The sequence below is a fragment of the Diceros bicornis genome, chromosome 6 (genome assembly GCF_020826845.1).
Source record: "Diceros bicornis minor isolate mBicDic1 chromosome 6, mDicBic1.mat.cur, whole genome shotgun sequence".
NCBI classification, from domain to species: Eukaryota; Metazoa; Chordata; class Mammalia; order Perissodactyla; family Rhinocerotidae; genus Diceros; species Diceros bicornis.
This window is the reverse complement of record NC_080745.1, coordinates 85,809,719-85,832,816: the sequence shown is the minus strand read 5'-3', so window position 1 is coordinate 85,832,816 and position 23,098 is coordinate 85,809,719. Positions and strand designations below refer to the sequence as shown.

The window sequence follows — 23,098 nt, the reverse complement described above, 5'->3', positions numbered from 1 at the left end:
GGGCCACTCAGAACGACCGCCCCGGCTCCCGCGCGCACCGCACCGCACCGCGCCTGCGCACAGCTCCAGCGGTAGGCCGCTGGGCTGTCAGTGCGCATGCTCCGCCCTTGAGCGCACCCCCCGCCGGTTTTGAGGCCGGCCGGCACGCGCATGCTCTCGGGTAGCTGGTTCTCTCGCTCATGGAGAGGCCTCGGCTCTTGGGTTTGAAGGCAGAGGAGACGGAAGTTGCTTTGCTTCTTCACCTCCCCTCGGCCCCGGCGGAAACTCCAGCGCTGGAAGAGAGGTTCCGGGGCTGGCCTGGGCCGGAGGCGGCAGAATGGAGAGCGGGCCCGAGGACGGGGAACTGAGCCGCCGCCCGACGCTGGCCTCCTCCTGGGATGCCGCCTGCGGAGCCCTGGCCCAGAGCCTCCGTCTCGCCCGGGCTGGTGTCGGCGTCGGGGACTTCGACTGGGAGGAGCTGCTGGCGCCGCCTGCCCCGGGGTGCGCCGGGCCGGGGGACTGGGCGTGCTGCTCGGTGACGGCCACGCTGCCGGGGGAGCCGTGAGGGAGGCGGGGGCCGTGAGGGGACAGGGCCCGGGCCCGGCGTCCGCCCGGGAGCGGAGCCGGTGACGGGTGTGTGCGGGGGCGAGGGCAGGCCCGGCGGCCGCAGGGCGGGGGCGCGTCCGCGGGCGGCGGGGCGACCTGCGAGCGCGGCGTCTCGCCGTCCGCCCGGTGCCGGCCGCTCCGCCCGCGGGCCGTCGGGCCGGAGTCCGCCGCTCCTGCCGAAGCTGCCGGACGGAAGCCCCGTGGCGACCGGACGGGCGCGGAAAGACGACGGCTGTCGGGGAGCTCCGTCGGCGTAGCCTCGCACAAGATGCTCTTGTCTTGGCGTGTGTTCTGCTCCCCGCCCCGTGCGCGCTAGGTGCCCGCGGGTTGTAGTGGCGTGAGAGGTGACTAGGGGATCGAGTGGGACGCCGAGGTCAGGAGGAGGCGCAGGGGGCCGGTGTGGGAGCGCCCGCTTCCCGGGGCCGGTGCTGAGCGTGTGTCGGGGGCTCGGGGAGCTGCGCGGGCCTCACGGGCGGCGGCCGGGGCGCGGGTTGTGAGCGGGTCCAGAGCACCGTCCTGTGTGATGTTTGGGACAATTTTCCTTTCAGCCGGGGTCTGGTGATCTTGAGGAGCAGCCTGAACGGCCGAGATGAAAAGCCCTGCTTCCTTTACCTGAGATGCGACCCCGGCGGAGGGGAAGAAATCGTTTCTGTGGGCGTGTTGAGTTCGGCGAGAAACATGGAAGTGTACTCAGGAGACGAGTACTGGGGAACCGGTCGGGGCGAGCATGTTTGCAGTGTTCGGGATGACAGGTTTGCGCCCTGTCGTCGTCGCGTGGATCGTCCTTCTGAGGGAGTGTTGTCATCTTCCTCAGCTTTTGCAGTGTTTCTTGATGCTCTGACATCGGGTCGGCCATCGGGGGAGAGAAGATAAAAACATACCCGTAGGAATAGAACTTTAGGGATCTTCGAGCAGTCTGGATCAGCTTTCTCGTTTTTATAAACGTGGAAATTGAGCGCTAGCAGAAGGAGGATGAGTTGGTAGAAGGTCGTGACTAGTTAGGGGAAGAGTTTGATCAGAGTGGAGTTCTAATGTGCTGCTTGTGTGTCTCCTTTAACTCACAGTGGTCTGTTTTCCAAAATTTAATTTGTCAGTCAGTTTGGAACTTTGAACACATTTTCTTGTAGGAAGCCTTGTACAAGCCCAAGCCTGTGCCACACCAGCATAGTTAACCTGTTACTATACTTTTGATTTTTTTCTGAATTCTAACAAAGGTGCTGTCCTAAACTTTCTTTAATGTAACTCAAAACATGAACTGTGTATATACTGTGCATGCTGGAAATAATAGATATGTTTATTGAGCTTTAAAATATGTTCTGTGCTACATGATTCTACATTTGTTATCTGATTTATCTTATATAGTTAGTAAGTGGCAGATGTAGTCTTTATGCCCAGTGCAATTCAGTAGGAAGCCACAACTGTGCCTCACCAGGAAAACTGAACCTCAGGATTTAAGTATTGTCCTGGAAACCTTTGTTTTTAAATATAACTATAAAAAGTGGTAATGTATGAAAGTGAAAAAAGAATTTATTCTTTTTTATTTTTAGTGAACACGAGAAGATTATTTTGTACAAAAAATATGTAAAATTGGAGTCCTCCACACATGCTTGTAAAATAAAGGTAAGTCATCACTAAATTATAACTAATGTGAAAACTGCAGTTGTTTTTTTACTATGCATACTTATTTTCTGTTGGTTTGGTAATACAGTTAGTCCAACTTGGTCTCTGCTTTTATTTCAGAAATTCTTAGTAAACACATAAAAAGAAATTTTTTTCTAAAAGTTATCAACATTCTTTTAAAATTTGACCATTTATTAGCTATGGCAATATCATGTCATGTGCTCTTATTAATACAGTAGAATTGTACTTTTAAGCCTTGGGAAACTGAGTTAGAAAAATTTTTTATCTTTATTAAAACATAGGTGCCAAGAAAACCACAAGCAGTTTTGGTCCCACCATATTGAGAAAGATAGAACACAATTAGAGAAGTTTCAGACAAGAGTACCACAAAGTTAAAGGGATTTGGACTGATGTCTTCAGAATGAAAAATATTGTTAAAGTGATCTTTGATGATGTCATCAGACTCTAGGCAAAGGGTACTACTGAGCTGGAAATCATAAGCCCTGACTATTTAACGAGCTCTGTTGCTGACTAGTGGCATAGCCTTGGGCAAGTTTCTTCACCTGTTTGGGTGTTCTTCATGGGTAATATTAGGGGGCTGAAGAAAATAAATCCTTGGATTATTTTTATCTCTAGAATTCTGTGCTTATTATTACTTACAGAAGATCACAGAACTGATTATTTCAAGGTGTTGTTTTAGGTAGTATATACTAATGGCTTCTAAAGTCGTTTAAATAAAGTGATGCATTCATTCAACAAATATTTGGGTTCCTATTGATGCCAAGTACTGTACTAAGCATTTAGGAATTAGTGGTAATAAAATAAATTGCAGCGAAGCCCTCACGTTGCTAATATTATAGTGGGCAAGACAGATAATAAGTAGATTCACTGTGCAAAATATGTACTACCCACATTCGGTAGTGAGAAAGGCTTGGGGATTAAAAAGCAGAAAAGTGGGGCCGATCCCATGGTGTTGTGGTTAAGTTCAGCATGCTCTGCTTCAGCAGCCCAGGTTCGAGGGTTTGGATCCCAGGTGCGGACCTACACCACTCCTCAGCCATGCTATGGCAGCAACCTACATATAAAGTGGAGGAAGACTGGCACAGATGTTAGCTTAGGGCTAATCTTCCTCAGCAAAAAAAAAAAAAAAAAGGGCAAGAAAGGGATAATATGAAGATTGGAATGTGGGTATATAAATTTAATGAGGTGTTTACTTAATTGCTGTTGACTGTCCTGTCTTTGGTGCCACATGGCATTTTTAGATCATGGATCTGTATTCACCCGTGTCTTTGTGTGATATATGGGTTTGTATGTGTCTATGAAGGTGAGTGTTTTTTGTAACTGTTCTATGGAAGTACATGGGAGTGCAAAGAGTCATTTCATTTAGGGAAATCCTAGGGTTTGTATGAAGGCTTCTGGTGGGACAATAGGATATGAAAGTTAAAATAAAAATAATAGTTACCATTGCATAGTTTTCGGCACTTGCTTAGTGGTCAGTACTGGCGATTTTAACACATAATCATCACAACCACCATGTGAAATCATTGTTATAGCCCTCCTTCTTTTTTTTTTTTTTTTTGGTGAGGAAGATCAGCCCTGAGCTAACATGGGGCCGGCCCCCCACCGCCCCCCACCCCCCATTTTATTCCTGACTTAAGTTTTGGCCTTTGACCAGGGTCACATAGGCTGTAAGTTGCAGAGTCATCATTGAACGCAGATCTGTCTGATTCTAAATCCTCTTCCCTTTCTACTTTGCTCCTCTTGCCCATATCACACATGAAATGTCTTTTGGTTCAGAAACGTGGATGAAATGAGGCAGCATCAAGCGTTGGAAAAATTGCTGGGATAGAAGCCAGAAGAACTAAGTTCGATGCTGGACCTTACTAATTGGGTGTCCTTTGACAAGTTAGAAAATCACTCGTGACCTCTTCTTTTCAATGTGTAAACTATCGAGCTATATTCGATCATCTTGACATCCCCTGACAGTTCTAAATTCTAAAAGACTGAATTATATTTAGTATTTCAGTAAACACTTGGCATGTGCTCTGGACAGCCTTATTTTGTATTAAATAATATTTATAGCAAGTTGCAATATGTTGAGGTCTCAGTTTGGTATAGTTTATTTTAAATTGCTTAATTAAAATGTTGTTTTACATTCCCCCTCGCATTTGTTATTTTACATGTAATCTTTTAGCTTGAAAAGGATTTTTTAATTTAAATGCTTTTTCTGAGCCTCATGATAAATTGGAATTTTTTCCTATGACTATTCTAGAGAAAACTTAAAAATGTACTTAAAATTAATTTTTGATTCTTGAGTGCTTCACTCTTAGGTAATAACAAGAGACTTTAAATGATGGTTGTTTTTAATATTATTTTCTGGAACTTTTTGTTTTATCATAGTTGCTCTCCTTTGGTGAAAAGCACTTTGTGTTCATCAGTAAGGTCGTGGTACACCTGAAGCTCGTATCAGCAAGTTCTGCAACAAGTTCTCCTGCTCTAGGATCAAGGATAGACCTTGAGAGGGTCCAAACCATCATGGAGTCCATGGGGTCTAAGTTATCACCTGGAGCTCAGCAATTGATGAATATGGTTAGATTTCAGCAGCAGGTAAGTAGAAATAGATTTCTTTTCAGATACCATTAAAAATTTCAAAATGATGGCTTTTTATAAGGATATGTAGTGACTTAAATTTTTTCTATTAACTTTTACTATTGATTTGACTGTTATCTTTGTTTTTGTAAAATAGCATTTTGTAGACCTACCCTCTTACAAATTATATTTACTTCAGATCTTCATAATTTTCCCTGAATTCACTCACTCATTCATTCAGGTATTTTTAAGCACCTTCTCGGTGAATAAGGCACTGTTTTGAGCACTACAGAACATTTTTTTCAAGAAGCTTAGAGATAAAGAGAAAATTAGAAGATAGTTGTGTAAAGGAATATTGAGGACAATGGGAGAATTTGTCAAGTTTGTGAGATTTGAGCTTTTTTATGAGTTTAGTGTAGTATTTTTAACTATGATCCACAGAACACATGTATCAGAATCGTTTGGCATGCTTGCAAAATGCATATTCTGGCCTTCACTTTCTACCTACTCAATCTCAGAGTGGGGTCCAGGAATCAGTATTTTAAATAGGCATGCCTAGGTTGTTCTTATGCACATTCTAGTTTGAGAACAACTGTTTCAGTGGAAAGATTCTGTGGAGAAACAAACTGAAGATTTAAAAAGGAATTATTTTTTGGTGAAAAGATTTTGGAAATGATTAGAAGAGATTAATGAATTAAATATAACTAATTCACTGACTGATTTCTATCTTTTAAAAACTTGACTTTGGAGGAAAAAATAGATGGTAGATTTCTTATTTAGGGGAGCCTAAACTTTAAACTTTATGGTTTTATTCCTAAAATAATATGTTTTCTTTGCGATGAATTTCAGTCGTTACTGAAGTTTATTAAGTGAAAAGTAAAAGTATTTTCCCAGCTGTCATCCTGTTCCCCTTAAGTGAGGCTTGCTGCACAGCAGGCAGCTGTTGTGATCTAGCTTTTGGGTGAAGCAGGCCTTTGGCAAGAACTGGCTGATGGTTGAGCCAGGCCCCAGGCGCAGCAGCACACCACCATTTCAGGCCTTGGAAAGTAGGGCAGATCCCCTGTGGGGCTGTTTCCAATGGCTGAAAGCCCAAGTCTGCTGTGGGCCCACAAGGCTGCCATGGGTCCACACAGCCACTGTGGTCTTACTGGTAGGTGTTGCTGCTCCCTGGGGCAGGCTGCCTGGTGCCTGATTGTGCTGGATTGCCTCAGGTGCCCTAGTGGGCGGGGCAGACCCCTGTGCTATCAGGCTGGAGGAAGGATTCCAATGGCACCAACCGTCCTGCCATCCTCTGTGTCAGCATGACCGTACTAGGTCAGAGTAATGGCTGCCTCCAGTGTCTCTGTCCCTGGGGGTGGGCCCAGCCACCTCCTGCCACTCTGGGATGTGTTCTGAGCTTAGTGAGTCTCTTTTACCAGTGGACTATGCACTTCTCTATCTGGCATTTCTGTGCTGGTTTCTGGGTGGAGTGAGTCTGTGCGTGGGCCCTTTAAGAGCAAGTTTTCCTTTCCCTGAAGTTCTGTAGTTTTCCTGGGCATATTCCCTGTTGGTTTTCAGAGCCAGCAAAGCCAGCTGTTTTGGGATCTCATCTTTCTTGGGCTGGATCTAAGGTCTGGAGTGCCTAATGTGGAGCTCAAAACCCACACTCCTCTGGGAAAAGCTCCGTATCTTTGAGCTTGCTCGTGGCCGTGAAGTGCCGCAGCTAGGGTATGGTTTTTTCCTCAGCAGGGTGTTTCTCTGCCTCTTCCATCCCTGACTATGTTGTCCCTCATTGTAGAGGTTTTTTTAATCCAGTTTCTAGATCTCTCTCAGAAGATATTGTTCCACAGGTAGTTGTAGTTTTGTTCTATCTGTTCTATCTGTGGGAAGAGGTGACTTCAGAATCCTCCTATGCCGCCATCTACTAAATGCCTTCAAATTTTTTTTGGTAGCATGAGTAGCAGTACATAGAAGAAATTTGAACATCTATTTTTGTACGCTTGTTCAAATATCTCTTTAGGGTAAAGTCCTAGAAGTGGGATTTTTTTGGCAAAGGGCAAGCCCTTTAAATTATTTAATATGTATGTAGTTGTCTACTTTAAAAAGGATTTGATGTGACTTACGAACAGTATATGATAGGACAAGAAAAAATAAAGACTGAACAGGGTCACATAAAAAGAAGTAGAGGGATAGCCACCAGGCACCTGAGGTTTGTTCATTTACGTGTTGACTTACCTGTGAATTTCTTGATATTTAATACAAAGAAAAAAAATCATCTAAAGAGCTCTCATCTGAGAAAAAGTGACGAAAAATCTGAATTTCTTATAATAATTCAGATTAAGATATGTCAGAAAAGGAAAACTTGCTAACAAATACCTTCACATTTGGATTTTTCTATTTAAATTTTCTGTTTGATGAACAGTCATCCATAGTTTTGACGTTAACTCTAATGTAAATATCATTCCTGTTAATGTAGATTTGCCAATTTTCTACCATACATTTTTTTGAGGTATGACAGAGAATGAATTTTTCCATTATGACTGAGTAAAGCTGCTTTCAGCTAAAGGAGAGTTATCTAATTCTAAAATTTATATATCATTATATATAATCCATAGTGTTCCAGGAATAACTTAAGGTTTATTTAAAACTTGCATTCAGTAGAACAAGATGAATTGACAGTGGGTTAACATCTCTCTATAAAGAGAATTCTTCCAAAGTGCAGTTCTGTGAAAGAATTTCTATGGGGACTTGACATTACAACCCCCCTCCCCCAACCCCCCACACACGTACTTCCCTGGCCCTCATTAGTCCCCTTTTCTGTTTTATTTTTCCCTAAAGTATTTATCACCATCTCCATCCACATGATATCTTTTCTTTCTTTTCTTTTACTTTTTCTTTTTTCCCTTTCCTCTCTCCCCGTTCCATTAGCACGTAGGCTCCATGAGGTCAGGATTTTAATTTGTTTTGTTCAGTGCTGTATTTTTTTTTTCCAGTGCCTGAAACAGTGTCTACCACAGAGTAGATTCCTGGTAAATTTTTACTGAATAAATACTGGTTTAGCTTTGTCCAGAAATTTTTTTTTTTAGAATATCTAGATAAATGTATGAACTGAGTTTCTTAGCTAATCTTGAATAATACTTTTCAGTCTGTCTCTCACCAGCTATTGAGCAGGAATAACTATGGGCAGATATCTCCTGATAAGAATCTCTAGTAGAGTTCTGTGTTTTGAATTTAGGGTAGAGCTTATGCCCTGACACTTAGTTAGGTTAGAGGTTGTTTTGCTTTTTCTTGTGGAAAAATTGAAGACCATAGCAAGGAGATTTTATAACTTTCCCTTCAAGGTAAGCCAGAATCTTATCAGGAAATAATACTGTTTAAGCAGTTGAGTTGAGGTCACAAAAGAGAACTATTATCCTGGAAATTCTTAAAGCAAATACAGCCAAAAGGTAGCTCATTTTAGTCACTGAAAATTTCACAAAGGTACCATAGTACATCTCACTTTAAATAGCGTAACTATCTGTGTAGTCTCCAGGAAAAATTCATTGCAAAAGATATGTCTAGGTAAAAAGAAGTAGTTTAGCATATGTTGAAAGTTTGTGAATGATATTTAATTCTAAGAAAATTATCAATTGTTGTGACTCAATTGAGAATACTACATTTTATTACCATAAATTAGGGAGGCCTTTGTAATAAAAACATTAATGCCAGTACAGTTTTACTAAGCATGCTAATATTTATTTTAATATTTTCTTTAGGAAAAACTACAGTGAAATAGTTAAAGGCCCTGAGTCTAGAGTTAGGTGGCCTGGGTTTATGTCCTGGTTCTGCCACTTAGTAGTTGTGTTACCTTGGCCGAGTTACCTTTAGCCTTGGTCTCCTCAACTTAATTTTGGGTAGTCATTGTAGCTTACTTCATATGGATATTTTGAAGATCAAATGAAAGAATACACATTGCCTGCCTTATAGTAATTATCCCCAAAATTAGCTGTGATTACTATTAGTATTACTAGTAACGTTTACTTATTTACCTTGCTTAGCATTGTATTCCCATTGGAGAGCAGCGTCAGTCGGTTTTGGGAAATACTGGATACAGACGTATGATTGACCTACAATCATCATCTACCTCAGGAGCCTTCGCCAAGTCATCCTCCACGCCTTTTCCTTTTAGAACTGGATTGACATCTGGAAACGTGACCGAAAACTTAAAAGCTTACATTGATAAAAGTATGCAGCCACCTGGTGGAGGAAATATTACAAACCTCAAAGAGTGTAAAATTGTGCCACAAAACCAGTCTCTTCTTGAGAATGATCTTAAAAATGCAGTATCTTCTTTTTTACCAAAGAAAGCAAGTGAGAACTCAAATACACCTAAGTCTGAGTTGCTGCCTTTTCTCCAGAATTTGTGTAGTCAAGTTAACCATCTCCATGTAGGACATAACACCAAGTGTCCAGAAGACATCACCAAACCCAGTGAAGGCATTGTTGGTGTTGCGTAAGTATTTATTTTAGGAAAATGTGGTTTAGATCTGGTAGGTGGGGGAATCAGCTGAACGGAAAGAAATTTGTCTCAATGAGTGTATTGCCTGGAAATCTGTTTCCAGAAATAATTTTGGGAGCTTTAACATTTTACCATTAACACACTTAAAGGGAGTAACTATTATACAGAGTAGAATTGGTTGCTTTGAAAGAGGTGCCTAAAAGTGGAGGTGTTGAGCACTTGTCAGGGATTTTGTTGAAAGGTTACATCCATTAGATAGAGGTTGGCATAGAATGTTATTTGCATAAATGGAGAGGGACTGTGGACTCATAGTCTTTACATTGTTTTTATTTATGTTTGTATTAACTTTTGGCTAGGTATGTTAAGCATGTCATTGTAACACATTTTCCCTGTAGATCACATTTGGCCTGGCCTAATTTTGGAATAATCAAAACTATATTAGGATGCTAATTATTTTATAGGCTCTTATCCCCTAATCTTATAATCCCATATTTTGGCAGTACATGTTTGATTAAGAGATGGTTAAGTATTCACTATGTTCCCTATCCTTTACATAAATATTTTGTTGTTGTTAGTGCCATTGAGTTGATTCAGACTCCTAGCGATGCCTGTATACAGCAGAGTGGATCCCTGCCCAGTCTTTTTGCACCATTCTCTCATCTTCTGGTACTATATCAAACAGTGCTCCGCTGCTGTTCATAGGGTTTTCTTGGCCAGTGTTTTCAGAAGCAGGTGGACAGCTCCTTATTCCTAGCTCATCTTAGTCTGGAAGCTCCACTGAAACCTGTCCACCATGGGTGATCCTGCTGGTATTTGAAATACCGGTGGCATAGCTTCAGCATCACAGCAACATGCAGCTGCCACAATATGACAGTTGACAGATGGGTGGTTGTGGTTCCAACCGGGTAACAAACCTGGGCCATAGCAGTGAGAGCACCAAATTTTAACCATTAAGCCATCAGGGCTGGCTTTACATAAATATAGTATGTCAAAATAGTGTTCTAGACTGGAATTCAGGACTCGGATCATAGTTTTGGCCTAACCACTTTGCCACACTGTTTAATCTCTCTTTGAGTTTTCATCTGAAAATGGGGTAGTTGGATTAGTTTGGAACTAAACAGTACCAACCGAACAAGACAAACATAATCTATCTTGAGTCATGAAGTAAACCTAACCAAATTTAAAAGGATTGAAATCGTATAAACTATATTCTCTGACCATAAATGAATCCAACTAGAAATCAACAATGGACAGCAAGAAAATTTCCAAACACTTGGAAATTCAACAACACATTTCTAATAATCTATGCTTCAAGAAGGGTCTCAACAGAAATTAAAAAATGCATGGAAATGAATGAAAATAAAACAGATCAAACTTTGTAGGATGCAACTAAATAAGTGTTGAGAAGGATGTTTATAACACTAAATGCTTACGTTAGAAAAGAGGAGAGGTCTGAATAGCACAAAACTACAACAACTCAACTAAGATGAAATAGATAATTGGAATAGTTCTATAACCATTAAAGAAATTGAATTTGTAATTTAAAAGCCTAGCAAAATAAACCCAAAGCAAGCAGAAAGAAGGACATGACAAAGAACAGAAATCAATGAAATTTAAAAGAGGAAAACAATAAAATCAGTGAAAAAAAGCTGGTTCTTTGAAAATGTCAATAAAATTGATAAACTTCTTGGAAGACTGGCTAGCAAAACTGGCAAAGATAAAAAGAAAGAAGAGGGGCCGGCCTAGTGGCACAAGCAGTTAAGTGCGCGCCCTCTGCTGCGGCGGCCTGGGGTTCGCCAGTTCGGATCCCTGGCGCGCACCGATGTGCCACTTGTTAAGCCATGCTGTGGCGGCGTCCCATATAAAGTGGAGGAAGATGGGCATGGATGTTAGCCCAGGGCCAGTCTTCCTCAGCAAAAAAAAAAAGAGGATTGGCAGATGTTAGCTCAGGGCTGATCTTCCTCACAAAAAAATAAAGTGAGAAGACACAAATCATCAATATCAGGAATGTAACAGGAGATATCAGTACAGATCCTAAGGCTGTTAAAAAGATAAGGGAATATTGCAAACAACTTTATGCTCATGAATTTGACACTTTAGAAGAAATGGATCAGTTCTTCCAAAAACACAAACTACCGGGGCCGTCCCGGTAGCGCAAGCAGTTAAGTGCACGTGCTCTGCTGTGGCAGCCCGGGGTTTGCCGGTTCGCATCCCGGGCACACACCGACGCACCGCTTGTCATTCCATGCTGTGGCGGCGTCCCGTATAAAGTGGAGGAAGATGGGCATGGATGTTAGCCCAGGGCCAGTCTTCCTCAGCAAAAAGAGGAGGATTGGCAGATGTTAGCTCAGGGCCAGTCTTCCTCACACACACACACAAAAAAACCCCACAAACTACCAAACTCAACCAAGATGAAATAGATATACAGAATAGTTCTATAACCACTGAAAGTACTGAATTTGTAATTTGAAAGCTCATGTAAAAGAAATATCCAGGCTTAGGTGGTTCTACTCCAGACATTTAAAAGAACACCAATTTTACACACTTCCAAAAAAATAGATGGGAAGGAAGACTTCTCAACTCATTTTACAAAGCCAGTATGCCCTGATACCAAAATTAGATTGCTCCAAAGAAAATGCAATACATAGAATTATATGTTAATGGAAAAATATATGAATCTGTAAAAATAATTATAAAAACATATAAAGATCTAGCAAAATATATACAGGATCTGTAGACTGAAAATTATAAGATGCTGTTGAAAGAAAGCAGAGAAGACCTAAATAAATGGAGAGACGTGCCAAGTTCATGGACTTGAAGACTCAACATAATGAAAATGTCAGTTCTCTACAAATTGATCTATAGGTTTAATGTAATTCCTGTCAAAAGTTCAGCGAGATTTTTGTAAATATAGACCAGATTATTTTAAAATTTGGAAAAGGAGAGATAAAGGAACTAGAAAAGCTGAAACAATTTTGAAAACAAGAATCAAGTGAGAGAAATCACTACTTGATTTCAAGACATATAGCTACAGTATTCAAAACTGTGGTATTGGCAGAGAGACAGACACACAGATTAATAGACTAGAGCACACAGAAATAGCCCACACAAGTGTGACCAACTGATTTTTGACAAAGGTGCAATGGCAATTTAGTGGAGGGGGATAATCTTTTAACCCCTGGTGCTGGAACAGTTGGCTGTCTAAAGGGCAAAAAGTGAGCTGTGACCTAAACATACCTTATACAAAGATTAACTCAAAATGGATCATGGACTTAAATGTAAAACATGAAGCTATAAAACTTTTCTATATATATAGGAGAAAACCTTGGGACCTAAGACTAGGAAAAGACTTCTTAGATATGACACCAAACGCAGGATAATAGAAAATTTGATATATTGGACCCCATTAAAATTTAAAACTTTAACCCTGTGAAAGACCCCATTAAGGGGATTAAAATACACATTACAAAGTGGGAGGAAATATTTGTAAATTACAAATCCAACACGTGACTTATATTTAAAATATATGAAGAATTCTCAAAACTCAAAAAAAATCTAATTGGAACGTGGGCAAAAGACATAAAGGGACATTTTGCCAGAGAGGATATACAAATAGCAAATAATCACATGTAAAGATGATCAACATTGACTTCATAGCTGTTAGGGAAATGCATATTAAAATCACAAGATACCACTACGCAGTTATTCAAATGGCTAAAATAAAACGTTTAAAAAGTGGTAACAATACCAAATGCTGATGAGGATGTGGAGAAACTGGATCTCTCATACATTGCTGGTGGGAATGTAAAATGGTACAGCCTCTCTAAATAATATTTTACCAGTTGCTTGAAAACTAAGCATACAGGACCATGTGACTCAGCAATTGTACTCCTGGGCATTTATCCCAAAGAAATGAAAACTTATGTCCACACGAAAACCAGTACACAATTGTTCGCCGAAGCTTTATTTGTGTGTAATAGCCGAAAACTGGAAACAACCAAAATGTCTAAAAATGATGAATCGTTAGTCCATATCATGGGATGCTAATCAGCAATAAAAAGGACTGAACTATTGATACAACAATTTGGATGGCTCTCAAGGACATTATGCTGAGTGACAAAAGAGAATCTCGAGAGATGACATACTGTGTGATTCCATTTGTATAACATTCTCAACATAAAATTATAGAGATGGATTATTAGTGGTTGGCAGGCATTAGAGATGGAGAGGATTAGGGGAGTAGATGTGACAATAAAGGGTAGCAGAAGGGAGACTTTTGTAGCTAAGGAATAGTTCTCCATCTTGATTGTGGTGACATTTACATAATGTGTATACATGTGATAAAAAGGCATACATACACACTGTACTAGCATCAGTTTCCTGGCTTTGATATTATATCATAGTTAGGTAAGATGGGACTGTTGGGATGATTGGGTGAAGGGTAGTGGGGAACTCTAGTATCTTTACAACTTCCTGTGAATCTATAATTATTTGAAAATACAGTTTTTCTTTTTTAAAGAAAACTCCATATATTCTAGACTAGTGGTTCTCAAACTTTTTGGTCTTTACACTTTTAAAAATAGTTGAGGACTCTAAAGAACCTTTATGTAGCCTATAGAAAAATATTTGTTTAAAAACAACAGCAATAAACCCATTATATTGTAACATGACAATTTTTATGAAAAAATATATTTTCTAAAAAAAGTTTAGTGAGTATGGAATTGTTTTAAATTTATGCAAATCTATATTAGCTTCTGGTTGCATTCTTATATATGTTGCATTTTAGTGTGTATAATCAATAGCTAGAAAGACCATAGTAGAAGTACTGAGAACAGAGTTAATCTCTGAAAAAATACTTATTTACACCCTAAACTTGCTACCTTAGGAAATTGTAGGAAACAGAAGAATACACAACGACATGTTCTGTTAGTCATCAGAGCAATGACATTACACATGGCGTAGCCTCTGGAAAATGTCACTCTATGTTCATGAGAACGTGAGGATGAAAAGTTCAAATAACATCTTACTGTTATTATAAAAATACTTTTTACCTCATGGAACCCTTGAAAAAGTCATGGAGATCCCAGGAGTTTGTATACTACACTCTGAAATTCACTGTCCTAATGTTCATTCATTATGAACTTTAGAAACTGGCATGCTTTTCATTATTTTTACTTTAATTTGCCCATTCCAGTTACATTCATTTTTAAATGTTTTTATAGTAGATTAGAAAAGAATCTTTCAGTACTTGAGTAAAGTTACGTGGATGAAAAAAGACAAGACTGTTTAAATTGTAGAGTTGCTTGAGGAAGTACTTGGAAGACATACATGGAGACCTTAAAAAAGTTGGCAAGATCAGTTTTGATTTGGAGCTCAAAATCAAAAAGACCCTTTCTAAAAGGCTTGTTCTTGGAGGGTAGAAATTCTGTCATCTTCATTTTTATATTCTCATTTCAATTGTATGCTTAAATGTTTCAAGACTTAAAGAAATAAGAATGCTTTGGGCATTCAGGATTGTGGGCGCCTGTTATATATGTATTTTAGAACCTAGAAATACGTCATAAGGAGACAGAGCACAGTTGTGGAGACACATGTCAGCAATGTCTGTTGGCTACTTGTAGTATAGTTTGGTTGTTTTGGGTATAATATTAGAGATAATCATTACATTATTATTTTTAAATTTATTTTTAGAATGGAAGAGCAACCTGTTTGCTCCTACTTGGAAAAGATTCTTTCTAAAAATATGGAACTGATGGAAAAGAAACTTATGGACTACATCGATCAGCAAATGTATAAACTCCAGGAGCACATAGATAATAAGATTGCCTTGTTAATGGACTTGCTGCAAAATCCCAACTCCCCACCCACTGGGATGCCTCTAAGACATTATGACTCTGGAGAAAGACTTTCAAATGGAGAAAGATAAGTGCTCAACATGTACCGTGTACTACAGATATTTATTACATATTTATTACAAAGCCAAAACCCCAGAAAAGTTTATGAAAAGCAAGTATTTAATGTCCTTTGAAGGATCACCATTTACTCACATAAAATGACCTCTGTGTTCATTTTCACTGCACTTATTGTTGAAACCTAGTACTGTACACTAAGAGTTAACATGACACGGTCATAAATTATTTTAGTTTGCAATATTGTTCACTCTTACAGATATTTATGTATACTTCTGGGTTGTTTAAGTGTTTAAAATTTTTAAGGATTTCTAATGCAGTTCATTAGTTTGTAATGTATATGTGTTTGATAGAAGTACATTTTTTATTTATAAAAGACCTTATAGTCTTGGGGGTATGAAAAATAATGCTTAGAGTATTTGATAACTTTTGGTCTATTGATTGTTCCTGGAAAATTGGATACTTAAGACTTGGAACCTTTAATTCAGATCACTAATTTACATTTTGTATTATTTAGCTCAGATAATGAGTAAGCTGTAGTGTTTGGCATGTGTACATATACACTGGGCTGTTACTATTATTTGTTTCAGTACAGTAGCAATAAATAGGAAAATAAAAATCACAACTGGCCAATTCCTTGTTAGGGTTATTACTTTAGACTTAGTGTTTGATGTAAAACGAGAGAAATCATCTTGTTTTAACTCAATAAACCCAGAGAGTATAACTCTCCTTTTCTGAGCTGATTCTTATTTCCAGAGCCCTCTTCTAGTACGTTTAATGTGTGAGGTGTTGAGGTGCTGCATTGAAGGATTAAGGCATATGAGTCAAGGAGAGTGCAGTTCTCTCTGGCAGACTTAATTTTCAGGAATTATAACTATTGTATATGTGTTGAAGGGTGATTTATTTGCATCTAAAAAACAAAAGCATCCACTCTGGAAACTATTTAAGTAAATAGAAATGTTTCATTTTCAATGAATCTTTGCTTAAAATGTTTTATTTTACTGCAAAGACGTGTTTCACACTCATTTAATCTTTTGGTGAGTTTATTCTTTAAAATGAGGGCTAAATTTGTGTACGCTTTATTCATTTTTATTATGCTACAAAGTTAACACAATATATGCACCATGGTTTGACCTCAGTCACTTGAGGATTTGCTTGTCACTTTTTGTAGTCTTTTCAAATTTATGGGGCATTCACAACATATATGGCTATAAGATATAGTATTTCCTTTGTCATTTAGGAGAAATCTGTCTCACTTCAAGCTGAACCTTTTAGTTAAGTTTTACACCTTCTGGTGTTTGTAGATTTACAAAATGCCTATGATCATAACCACAGTCACTTCATTCAGAGCAAGGACCGTGAATGAAAATAGAAGTAGATGGTTGACACGCTAATGATAGTTCCTTCTGCATGTATTTGATGATGAAATACTATAATTGGGGAACAAGGTCACAATCATTTTAAAAAGTAATATTTGGCAATATGAAAAATGATAAATTTATGATTTCTCTACATAGTCTATGAATTTTATGCATATTATGATTTTCTTAAATTGACATTTGTTAAGTAGAACACAAGGTACCAGATAGTTTTCCACTTGGCACACCTCGAGGGGCCACATGAGGAGGTCAAGGCAGGGTGCAGGCAGAGAGAGAGAGGCAGGATCCTGGGGCACATGATTTTATTAGGGTCCATGGGTGGAGTGCTTTGGGATTTCTGGGCTAAGGCTGGATTGGTTTATTCATACCAAAAAGAGTGGGGTTTTGGTAAGCTCCATGGGGTCTTATCTAAGGGGCACACATGGGGAAGGCCCTGGGAAGCGGGGCAGACTATTTATCACAAGTCCTGTTGGGAAAGCCATGTCAGGAACTTAAAATTACCTATGACTCTGCAGGCTGTTATCTAGGGCATGCGCTTGCATGTGGAGCTAGTGTCTGAGGTTCCCACAGGCCGCTTAACAAGATAAAATGGATAACAAGGCAGGAATACCATGGATTAGCTTTGCTAAACTCTTGACAATGCATTTGTTAATGTTTAGAATAATGCCAGCACAATATAGAAGAGCTTTTATCAAATATTTGAATTAGCTTTGTGTTCACATTAAAAGTCAAACACAAAATATCCCTAAAAGTATTTTTATTTCCAATGGCTGACTTAGTTTGGTTCCTCAATGTGAAGTAATAAATTTATGAAATTAAAATATAATAGTCAAAGAGCTATATGGGGTCATTTATTAATGGCCACTATTTTCCCTTGTTGTCCAACTATATTTGATCAACAGGAAAGATGTATGATATATCTGTGGTGACGTTCATTCACACATTTTCAAATATTTTCCAAGTAATATCTTATAAATACATTATACAAGACTTTGTAGTGAATGTGTTTAACAGTTACTAAGTTTAATTTTTTTTGCTTGTTTTTTTTTGTTTTTGCCATGAAAATAATTTGTTATAAACCAGAATCATGATCCTTCATAGTCAGTGCAAATTAAAGACAAGGATCACAGGACTTCTTTTATACCAGGATCATTTTCACCTAGGATAAATTCTTATTAACAGTTTTTACTTCATTGTGGCTTATCCTAAAACAAAACCAAAAAACATCACAAAGAACGAAACCACAAAACCTATCAAGCTCAGTATATTCACTAGCAGGTGCTTGGATCATATGGAGAAAATGACTCAAAGTAGCCAACATATAGTTATCACCTGAATGTGTTGACCATCCCCTCTGTCCCATGTAACCTCAGAACTCAGGTTCCTGACCTCTAGGAAATAAGCAGGATTGTCCTGTGTTAACATTTCTTCATTTTAAAAACAACTTTTTTTTTTTTCCCTAAAAGCTATTGTGTGGGATGCTGATTTCTTTTATTATTTACTCATTTAGGAATTAAAACACATCACTTTTGAGTCAGTTACCTACTAATAACATGTCCGTAATAAGGAGACAGGAGGATATAATTGTGTTGTTTCTAAAAATAAGAACATAAGTCAAAAGCCACATAGGTAATAGTGAATTATCAGTGTATATTCTTGGAGTGGTTTGTATATTATCAACTGGTGGAAATAAAAATCAATGCTGTGCAGGTTTAGTTAAAAAAAAAAAAAACCTTTAAAAGTGGTATCTTTATCTTGTTATCCATTGATGGGCACTTTGCTTGTTTCCAAGTCTGGGCTATTGTGAATAATGCTGCAGTGAACATAGGAGTGCAAATATCTTTTCAAATTAGTGTTTTCATGTTCTTTGGATAAATACCCAGAAGTGGAATAGCTGGATCAAATGGTAGATTTATTCTTGGATAAAGAAGATGTGGTATATGTACACAATGGAATACTACTCAGCTATAAAAAAAGATGACGTCTTGCCATTTGCGACAACGTGGATGGACCTTGAGGGCATTATGCTGAGCAAAATAAGTCAGACAGAGAAAGCCAAATACCATATGATTTCACTCATATGTAGAAGATAAAATGACAACAACAAACACATAGAGAATAGATTGGTGGTTACCAAAGAGGGGGAGGCAAAAGGAGTAAAAGGGCACATGTGTACCATGACGGATGGTAATTAGGCTTTGGGTGGTGAATATGATGTAGTCTACACAGAAATTGAAATATGATGATGTACACATGAAATTTATGTAATGTTAAAAACCAATGTTACCTCAATAAGAAAGTGATATCTTACTTAGGGCTTTGATAAAAGCTTTATTATAAACCCTTATACCTAGAGTATATATGCTCAGAAACAACTGTATTTGAGCAGCATTTTACGTGCCATAATGTGTTCTTAAATCATGAAATAAGTTTTTCTTATTTGACTTGCCACTTGAACTTGGACTTGTTTTGAGATCAATGAGTCCTGTGATGGAATCAGTCTTTCCTTTGTATGAAATGATAAGAAATGTCTCATTTCCTTCTGGAAACAGTCTTGATTGCAGCAGGACTGATGGTCACTACTATCACATATCAAAAACTTATACTGGAGATACAGAGCCCAGACTTCTCAAGAATTAACTCAAAGACACTAAACTGGAATCTCCCGTAGTGTCTAGATATGGGATTCACCTTACAAGTCTCATCTTGATGACATCTGAAACAGAAATATGGTCACATTAAAAATAATAATAAAGGTTTAATATTGAAAAGAGATGATTCAAAGTATTCTTGGACTGAATTGTTCAGTTTATGGATCCAAAAATCTCTAGAGAGACAAAGGCTTTAGTTCAGACTAATGTGAGCTGATACTTTGGATTTGATCTCTTGCAAAATCGCAAAATTCCCTTTAGCCTAAATTTCTGAGTCCACATGAATGAATTAGAAAATTGATAATGTATGTATTGGAACTCAAATACCTTTCCTTACCTGCTTGCTATTATTAATGTTTCAATATGGTCATGCAGTTAAAATCCATTAGCTTTTAGACAAAATAAAACTTCTGCTTTAAAAGAAGTATTCTCCCTCTTTTTTTTTTTTTTTGAAGAATCCTATATATGTTTTACTGATGATGGATTGATGACATTCTGTTTATTATCAAAATATAGTGCAAATGAACTGATCATCCAGGTTTTTGTTGAAACAATGATTTTTTTTAAAGTAGAAAACAATTATTTTTTTAAAGTAAAAAACCAGAAACACAAATAGAGCCTTATTTGCAAAAAATTAGTTTAAGTACACTTTAAGATTCTGATTTGGCTGTGATTATGGCTGTAGTTATACTGATTTGGCTGTGATTATGGCTGTAGTTATAGAAGTGTTTGATAGTAAATTATTTATAATTAGTACACATTATGTTTTATAAAATAATAAAAATAAATTTTATAACATTCTATGATTGTAGTACTAGAAATAATTCAGATGAACACTAATTTCTGTTTCATCTTAATATTTCCAAGTTTTGTAGACCTAAATTTCATTGTATCTGTTTATCTCTGTGTGTGTGTGTGAGTGTTGCTGAGGTGCATCTTGCGCTCATAAGAACCACAACATTGGCTCTGAAAGAGGAAGTGTCTGTAAGGACTCACAGAGGGCCCAGGTGGGTGCCCCAGGCATTTCTAGCCAGTAGCATCACTGTTGTAGGCTGAGACGTGGACAAAACAAAGAGCCAGTAGCAAAAAGGTCAAGTGCTCACATTAGCATCGCTTTTACAAAGTCTTGGCCACTCTGAATAATGCTGCAATAAAGATGAAAGTGCAGATATCTCTTCAAGATTTTATTTCCTTTGGATGTATACCCAGAAGTGGGATTGCTGGATCATGTGGTAGTTCTGTTTTTCATTTTTGGAGGAACATCTGTGCAGTTTTCTCTAATAGCTGCCCCAATATATGTTCCCACCAGCAGTATACAAGGGTTCCCTTTCTCCACATCTTGGCCAACACCTGTTATCTTTTGACTTTTTGATAATAGCCATACACATAGGTGTGAGGTGATATCTCATTGTGGTATTTATTTGCATTTCCCTAATGATTAGTAATGTTGAGCACCTTTTCATATACCATTTGTATGTCTTATTTGGAAAAATATCTATTCAAATCTTTTTCCCATTTTTAATTGGTTATTTGTTTTTTTGCTATTGAGTTGTATTAGTTCCTTGTATATTTTGGATATCAATCCCTTATTGGATATATGGTTTGCAAATATTTACTCCCATTCCATAGGTTGCCTTTTTCATTTTATGGATTGTTTCATGTGCTGTGCAGAAACTTTTTAGTTAGATGTAGTCCCATTTGATTATTTTTGCTTTTCCTGCTTGTGCTTTGGTGATAAATCCAAAAAATCATTGCCAATACCAATGCCAAGGAGTTTTCCCCTATGCTTTCTTCTAGGAGTTTAAAAGTTTCAGGTCTTATGTTCAACTCTTTAATCCATTTTGAGTTGACTTTTGCACATGGTGTAAGATAGGGGGTCCAGTTTCATTCTTTTGCATGTGGATATCCAGTTTTCCCAGCACCATTTATTGAAGAGACTAGATTTCTCATTGTATATTCTTTTTTTTTTTTTTTTTTTTTTGTGAGGAGATCAGCCCTGCGCTAACATCCGCCAATCCTCCTCTTTTTTTGCTGAGGAAGACGGCCCTGGGCTAACATCCGTGCCCATCCTCCTCCACTTTACATGGGACGCCGCCACAGCATGGCCTGCCAAGCAGTGCGTCGGTGCGCGCCCGGGATCCGAACCAGCGAACCCCGGGCCGCCGCAGCGGAGCGCGCGCACCCAACCGCTTGCGCCACCGGGCCGGCCCCTCTCATTGTATATTCTTGACTCCTTTCATTAATTGACCGTATATGCCTGAGTTCATTTCTAGGCTCTTTATTCTGTTCCATTGATCTATGTGTCTGTTTTTATGCCAGTACCATACTATTGTGATTACTATAGCTTTGTAATATAGTTTGAACTCAGGAAGTATGATTCCTACAGCTTTGTTTTGCTTTTTCAAGATTGCTTTTGCTATTTGGGGTCTTTTGGGGTTCCATATGAATTTTAAGATTATTTTTTCTATTTCTGTGAAAAATGCCATTAGAATTTTGATAGGGATTGCATTGAATCTGTATATTCCTTGGGGGTATCATGAACATTTTAGCATAATTAATTCTTCCAATCCATGAACATGGAATATCTTTCCATTTATTTGTGTCTTCTTCAATTTCTTTCATCAGTGTTTTATAGTTTTCAGTGTACCAATCTTTCACCTCCTTGGTTAAATTTATTCCTAAGTATTTTATTATTTTTGATACTATTATAAATGGGATTATTTTCTTAATTTCTCTTTCTGATAGTTCATTGGTAGTGTATAGGAACACAACTGATTTTGTATGTTGATTTTATATTCTACAACTTTACTGAATTTGTTTATCAGTTCTAACAGTTTTTTTGGTGGAGTCTTTAGGGTTTTGTATATATATGATGATATCATCTGCAGAGACAGTTTTACTTTCTTTCCAATTTTGATGTCTTTTGTTTCTTTTTCTTGACTAATTGCTCTGACTAGGACTTCCAGTTACTGTGTTGAATAGGAGTGGTGAGAGTGGGCACCCTTTTCTTGTTCCTGATCTTAGAGGAAAAGCTTTCAACCTTTCACTGTTGAGTATGATGTTAGCTATGGACTTGTCATACGTGGCCTTTATAATGCTGAGGTACAGTCCTTGTATACCCAACTTGTTGAGAGTTTTTATCATGAAAAGATGTTGTATTTTATGAAATGCTTTTTTGCATCTATTGAGATGATCATATGATTTTTATCCTGTATTCAGTTAATGTGGTGTCTCACGTTGATTGATATGTGTATGTTTAACCATCCTTGTATCCCAGTGATAAATCCCACTTGAACATGGTGTGTGAATCTTTTAATGTACTGTTGAATTAGGTTTGCTAGTATTTTGTTGAGGATTTTTCCATGTGTGTTTATCAGGGATATTGGCCTGTAATTTTATTTGCTTGTAGTGTCCTTGTCTGGCTTTGGTATCAGGGTAATGCTTGCTTTATAAAACAAATTTGGAAGTGTTTAGTTCTCTTAACTTTAGGGGAAAAATTTGAAAAGGATTGGTATTAATTTTTTTTAAATATTTTGTTGAATTTACCAGTGAGGCCATCTGGTCTTGAGCTTTTCTTTGTTGGAAGATTTTTATTATGGATTCAATGTCCTTGTTCATTATTGGTCTTTCCAGATTTTCTATTTCTTTGTGATTCAGTCTTGGTAAATTGTATGTTTCTAGGAATTTATCCGTTTCTTTTAGGTTCTCCTAATTTTTGGCATGTAATTGTTCGTAGTAGCCTCTTTTGATTCTTTGTTTTTCTGCCGTATTGGTTGTACTATTTCCTTTCATTTCTGATTTTATTTTCTTTTTGAGTCTTCTCTCTTTTTCTCAGTTATTTTAGCTAAAGTTTTGTCAGTTTTGTTTATCTCTTCAAAAAGCCAATCC

General features: G+C 38.2%; 1 protein-coding gene across 1 annotated transcript; it reads left to right on the top strand.

Annotated features, from left to right (window-relative positions):
- Nucleotides 1-108: 108 nt before the first annotated feature.
- LOC131407514 (ATPase PAAT-like) lies at nucleotides 109-19,741 on the top strand. The gene is made up of 6 exons (XM_058544197.1): nucleotides 109-480; nucleotides 1,134-1,337; nucleotides 2,133-2,205; nucleotides 4,606-4,812; nucleotides 8,811-9,265; nucleotides 14,963-19,741. Exons 1-6 carry the CDS (start codon nucleotides 317-319, stop codon nucleotides 15,195-15,197), a joined length of 1,338 nt encoding a protein of 445 aa, XP_058400180.1. The 5' UTR covers nucleotides 109-316; the 3' UTR covers nucleotides 15,198-19,741.
- Nucleotides 19,742-23,098: the final 3,357 nt, after the last annotated feature.

Excerpts from the sequence above, each read along its gene's own strand:
- LOC131407514 (XM_058544197.1), top strand. The coding sequence starts at position 317 with ATGGAGAGCGGGCCCGAGGACGGGGAACTGAGCCGCCGCCCGACGCTG. Across the intron at positions 481-1,133 it reads CTGGCGCCGCCTGCCCCGGG|CCGGGGTCTGGTGATCTTGA; the intron begins GTGCGCCGGGCC and ends TTTTCCTTTCAG. Across the intron at positions 1,338-2,132 it reads TGCAGTGTTCGGGATGACAG|TGAACACGAGAAGATTATTT; the intron begins GTTTGCGCCCTG and ends TTTTATTTTTAG.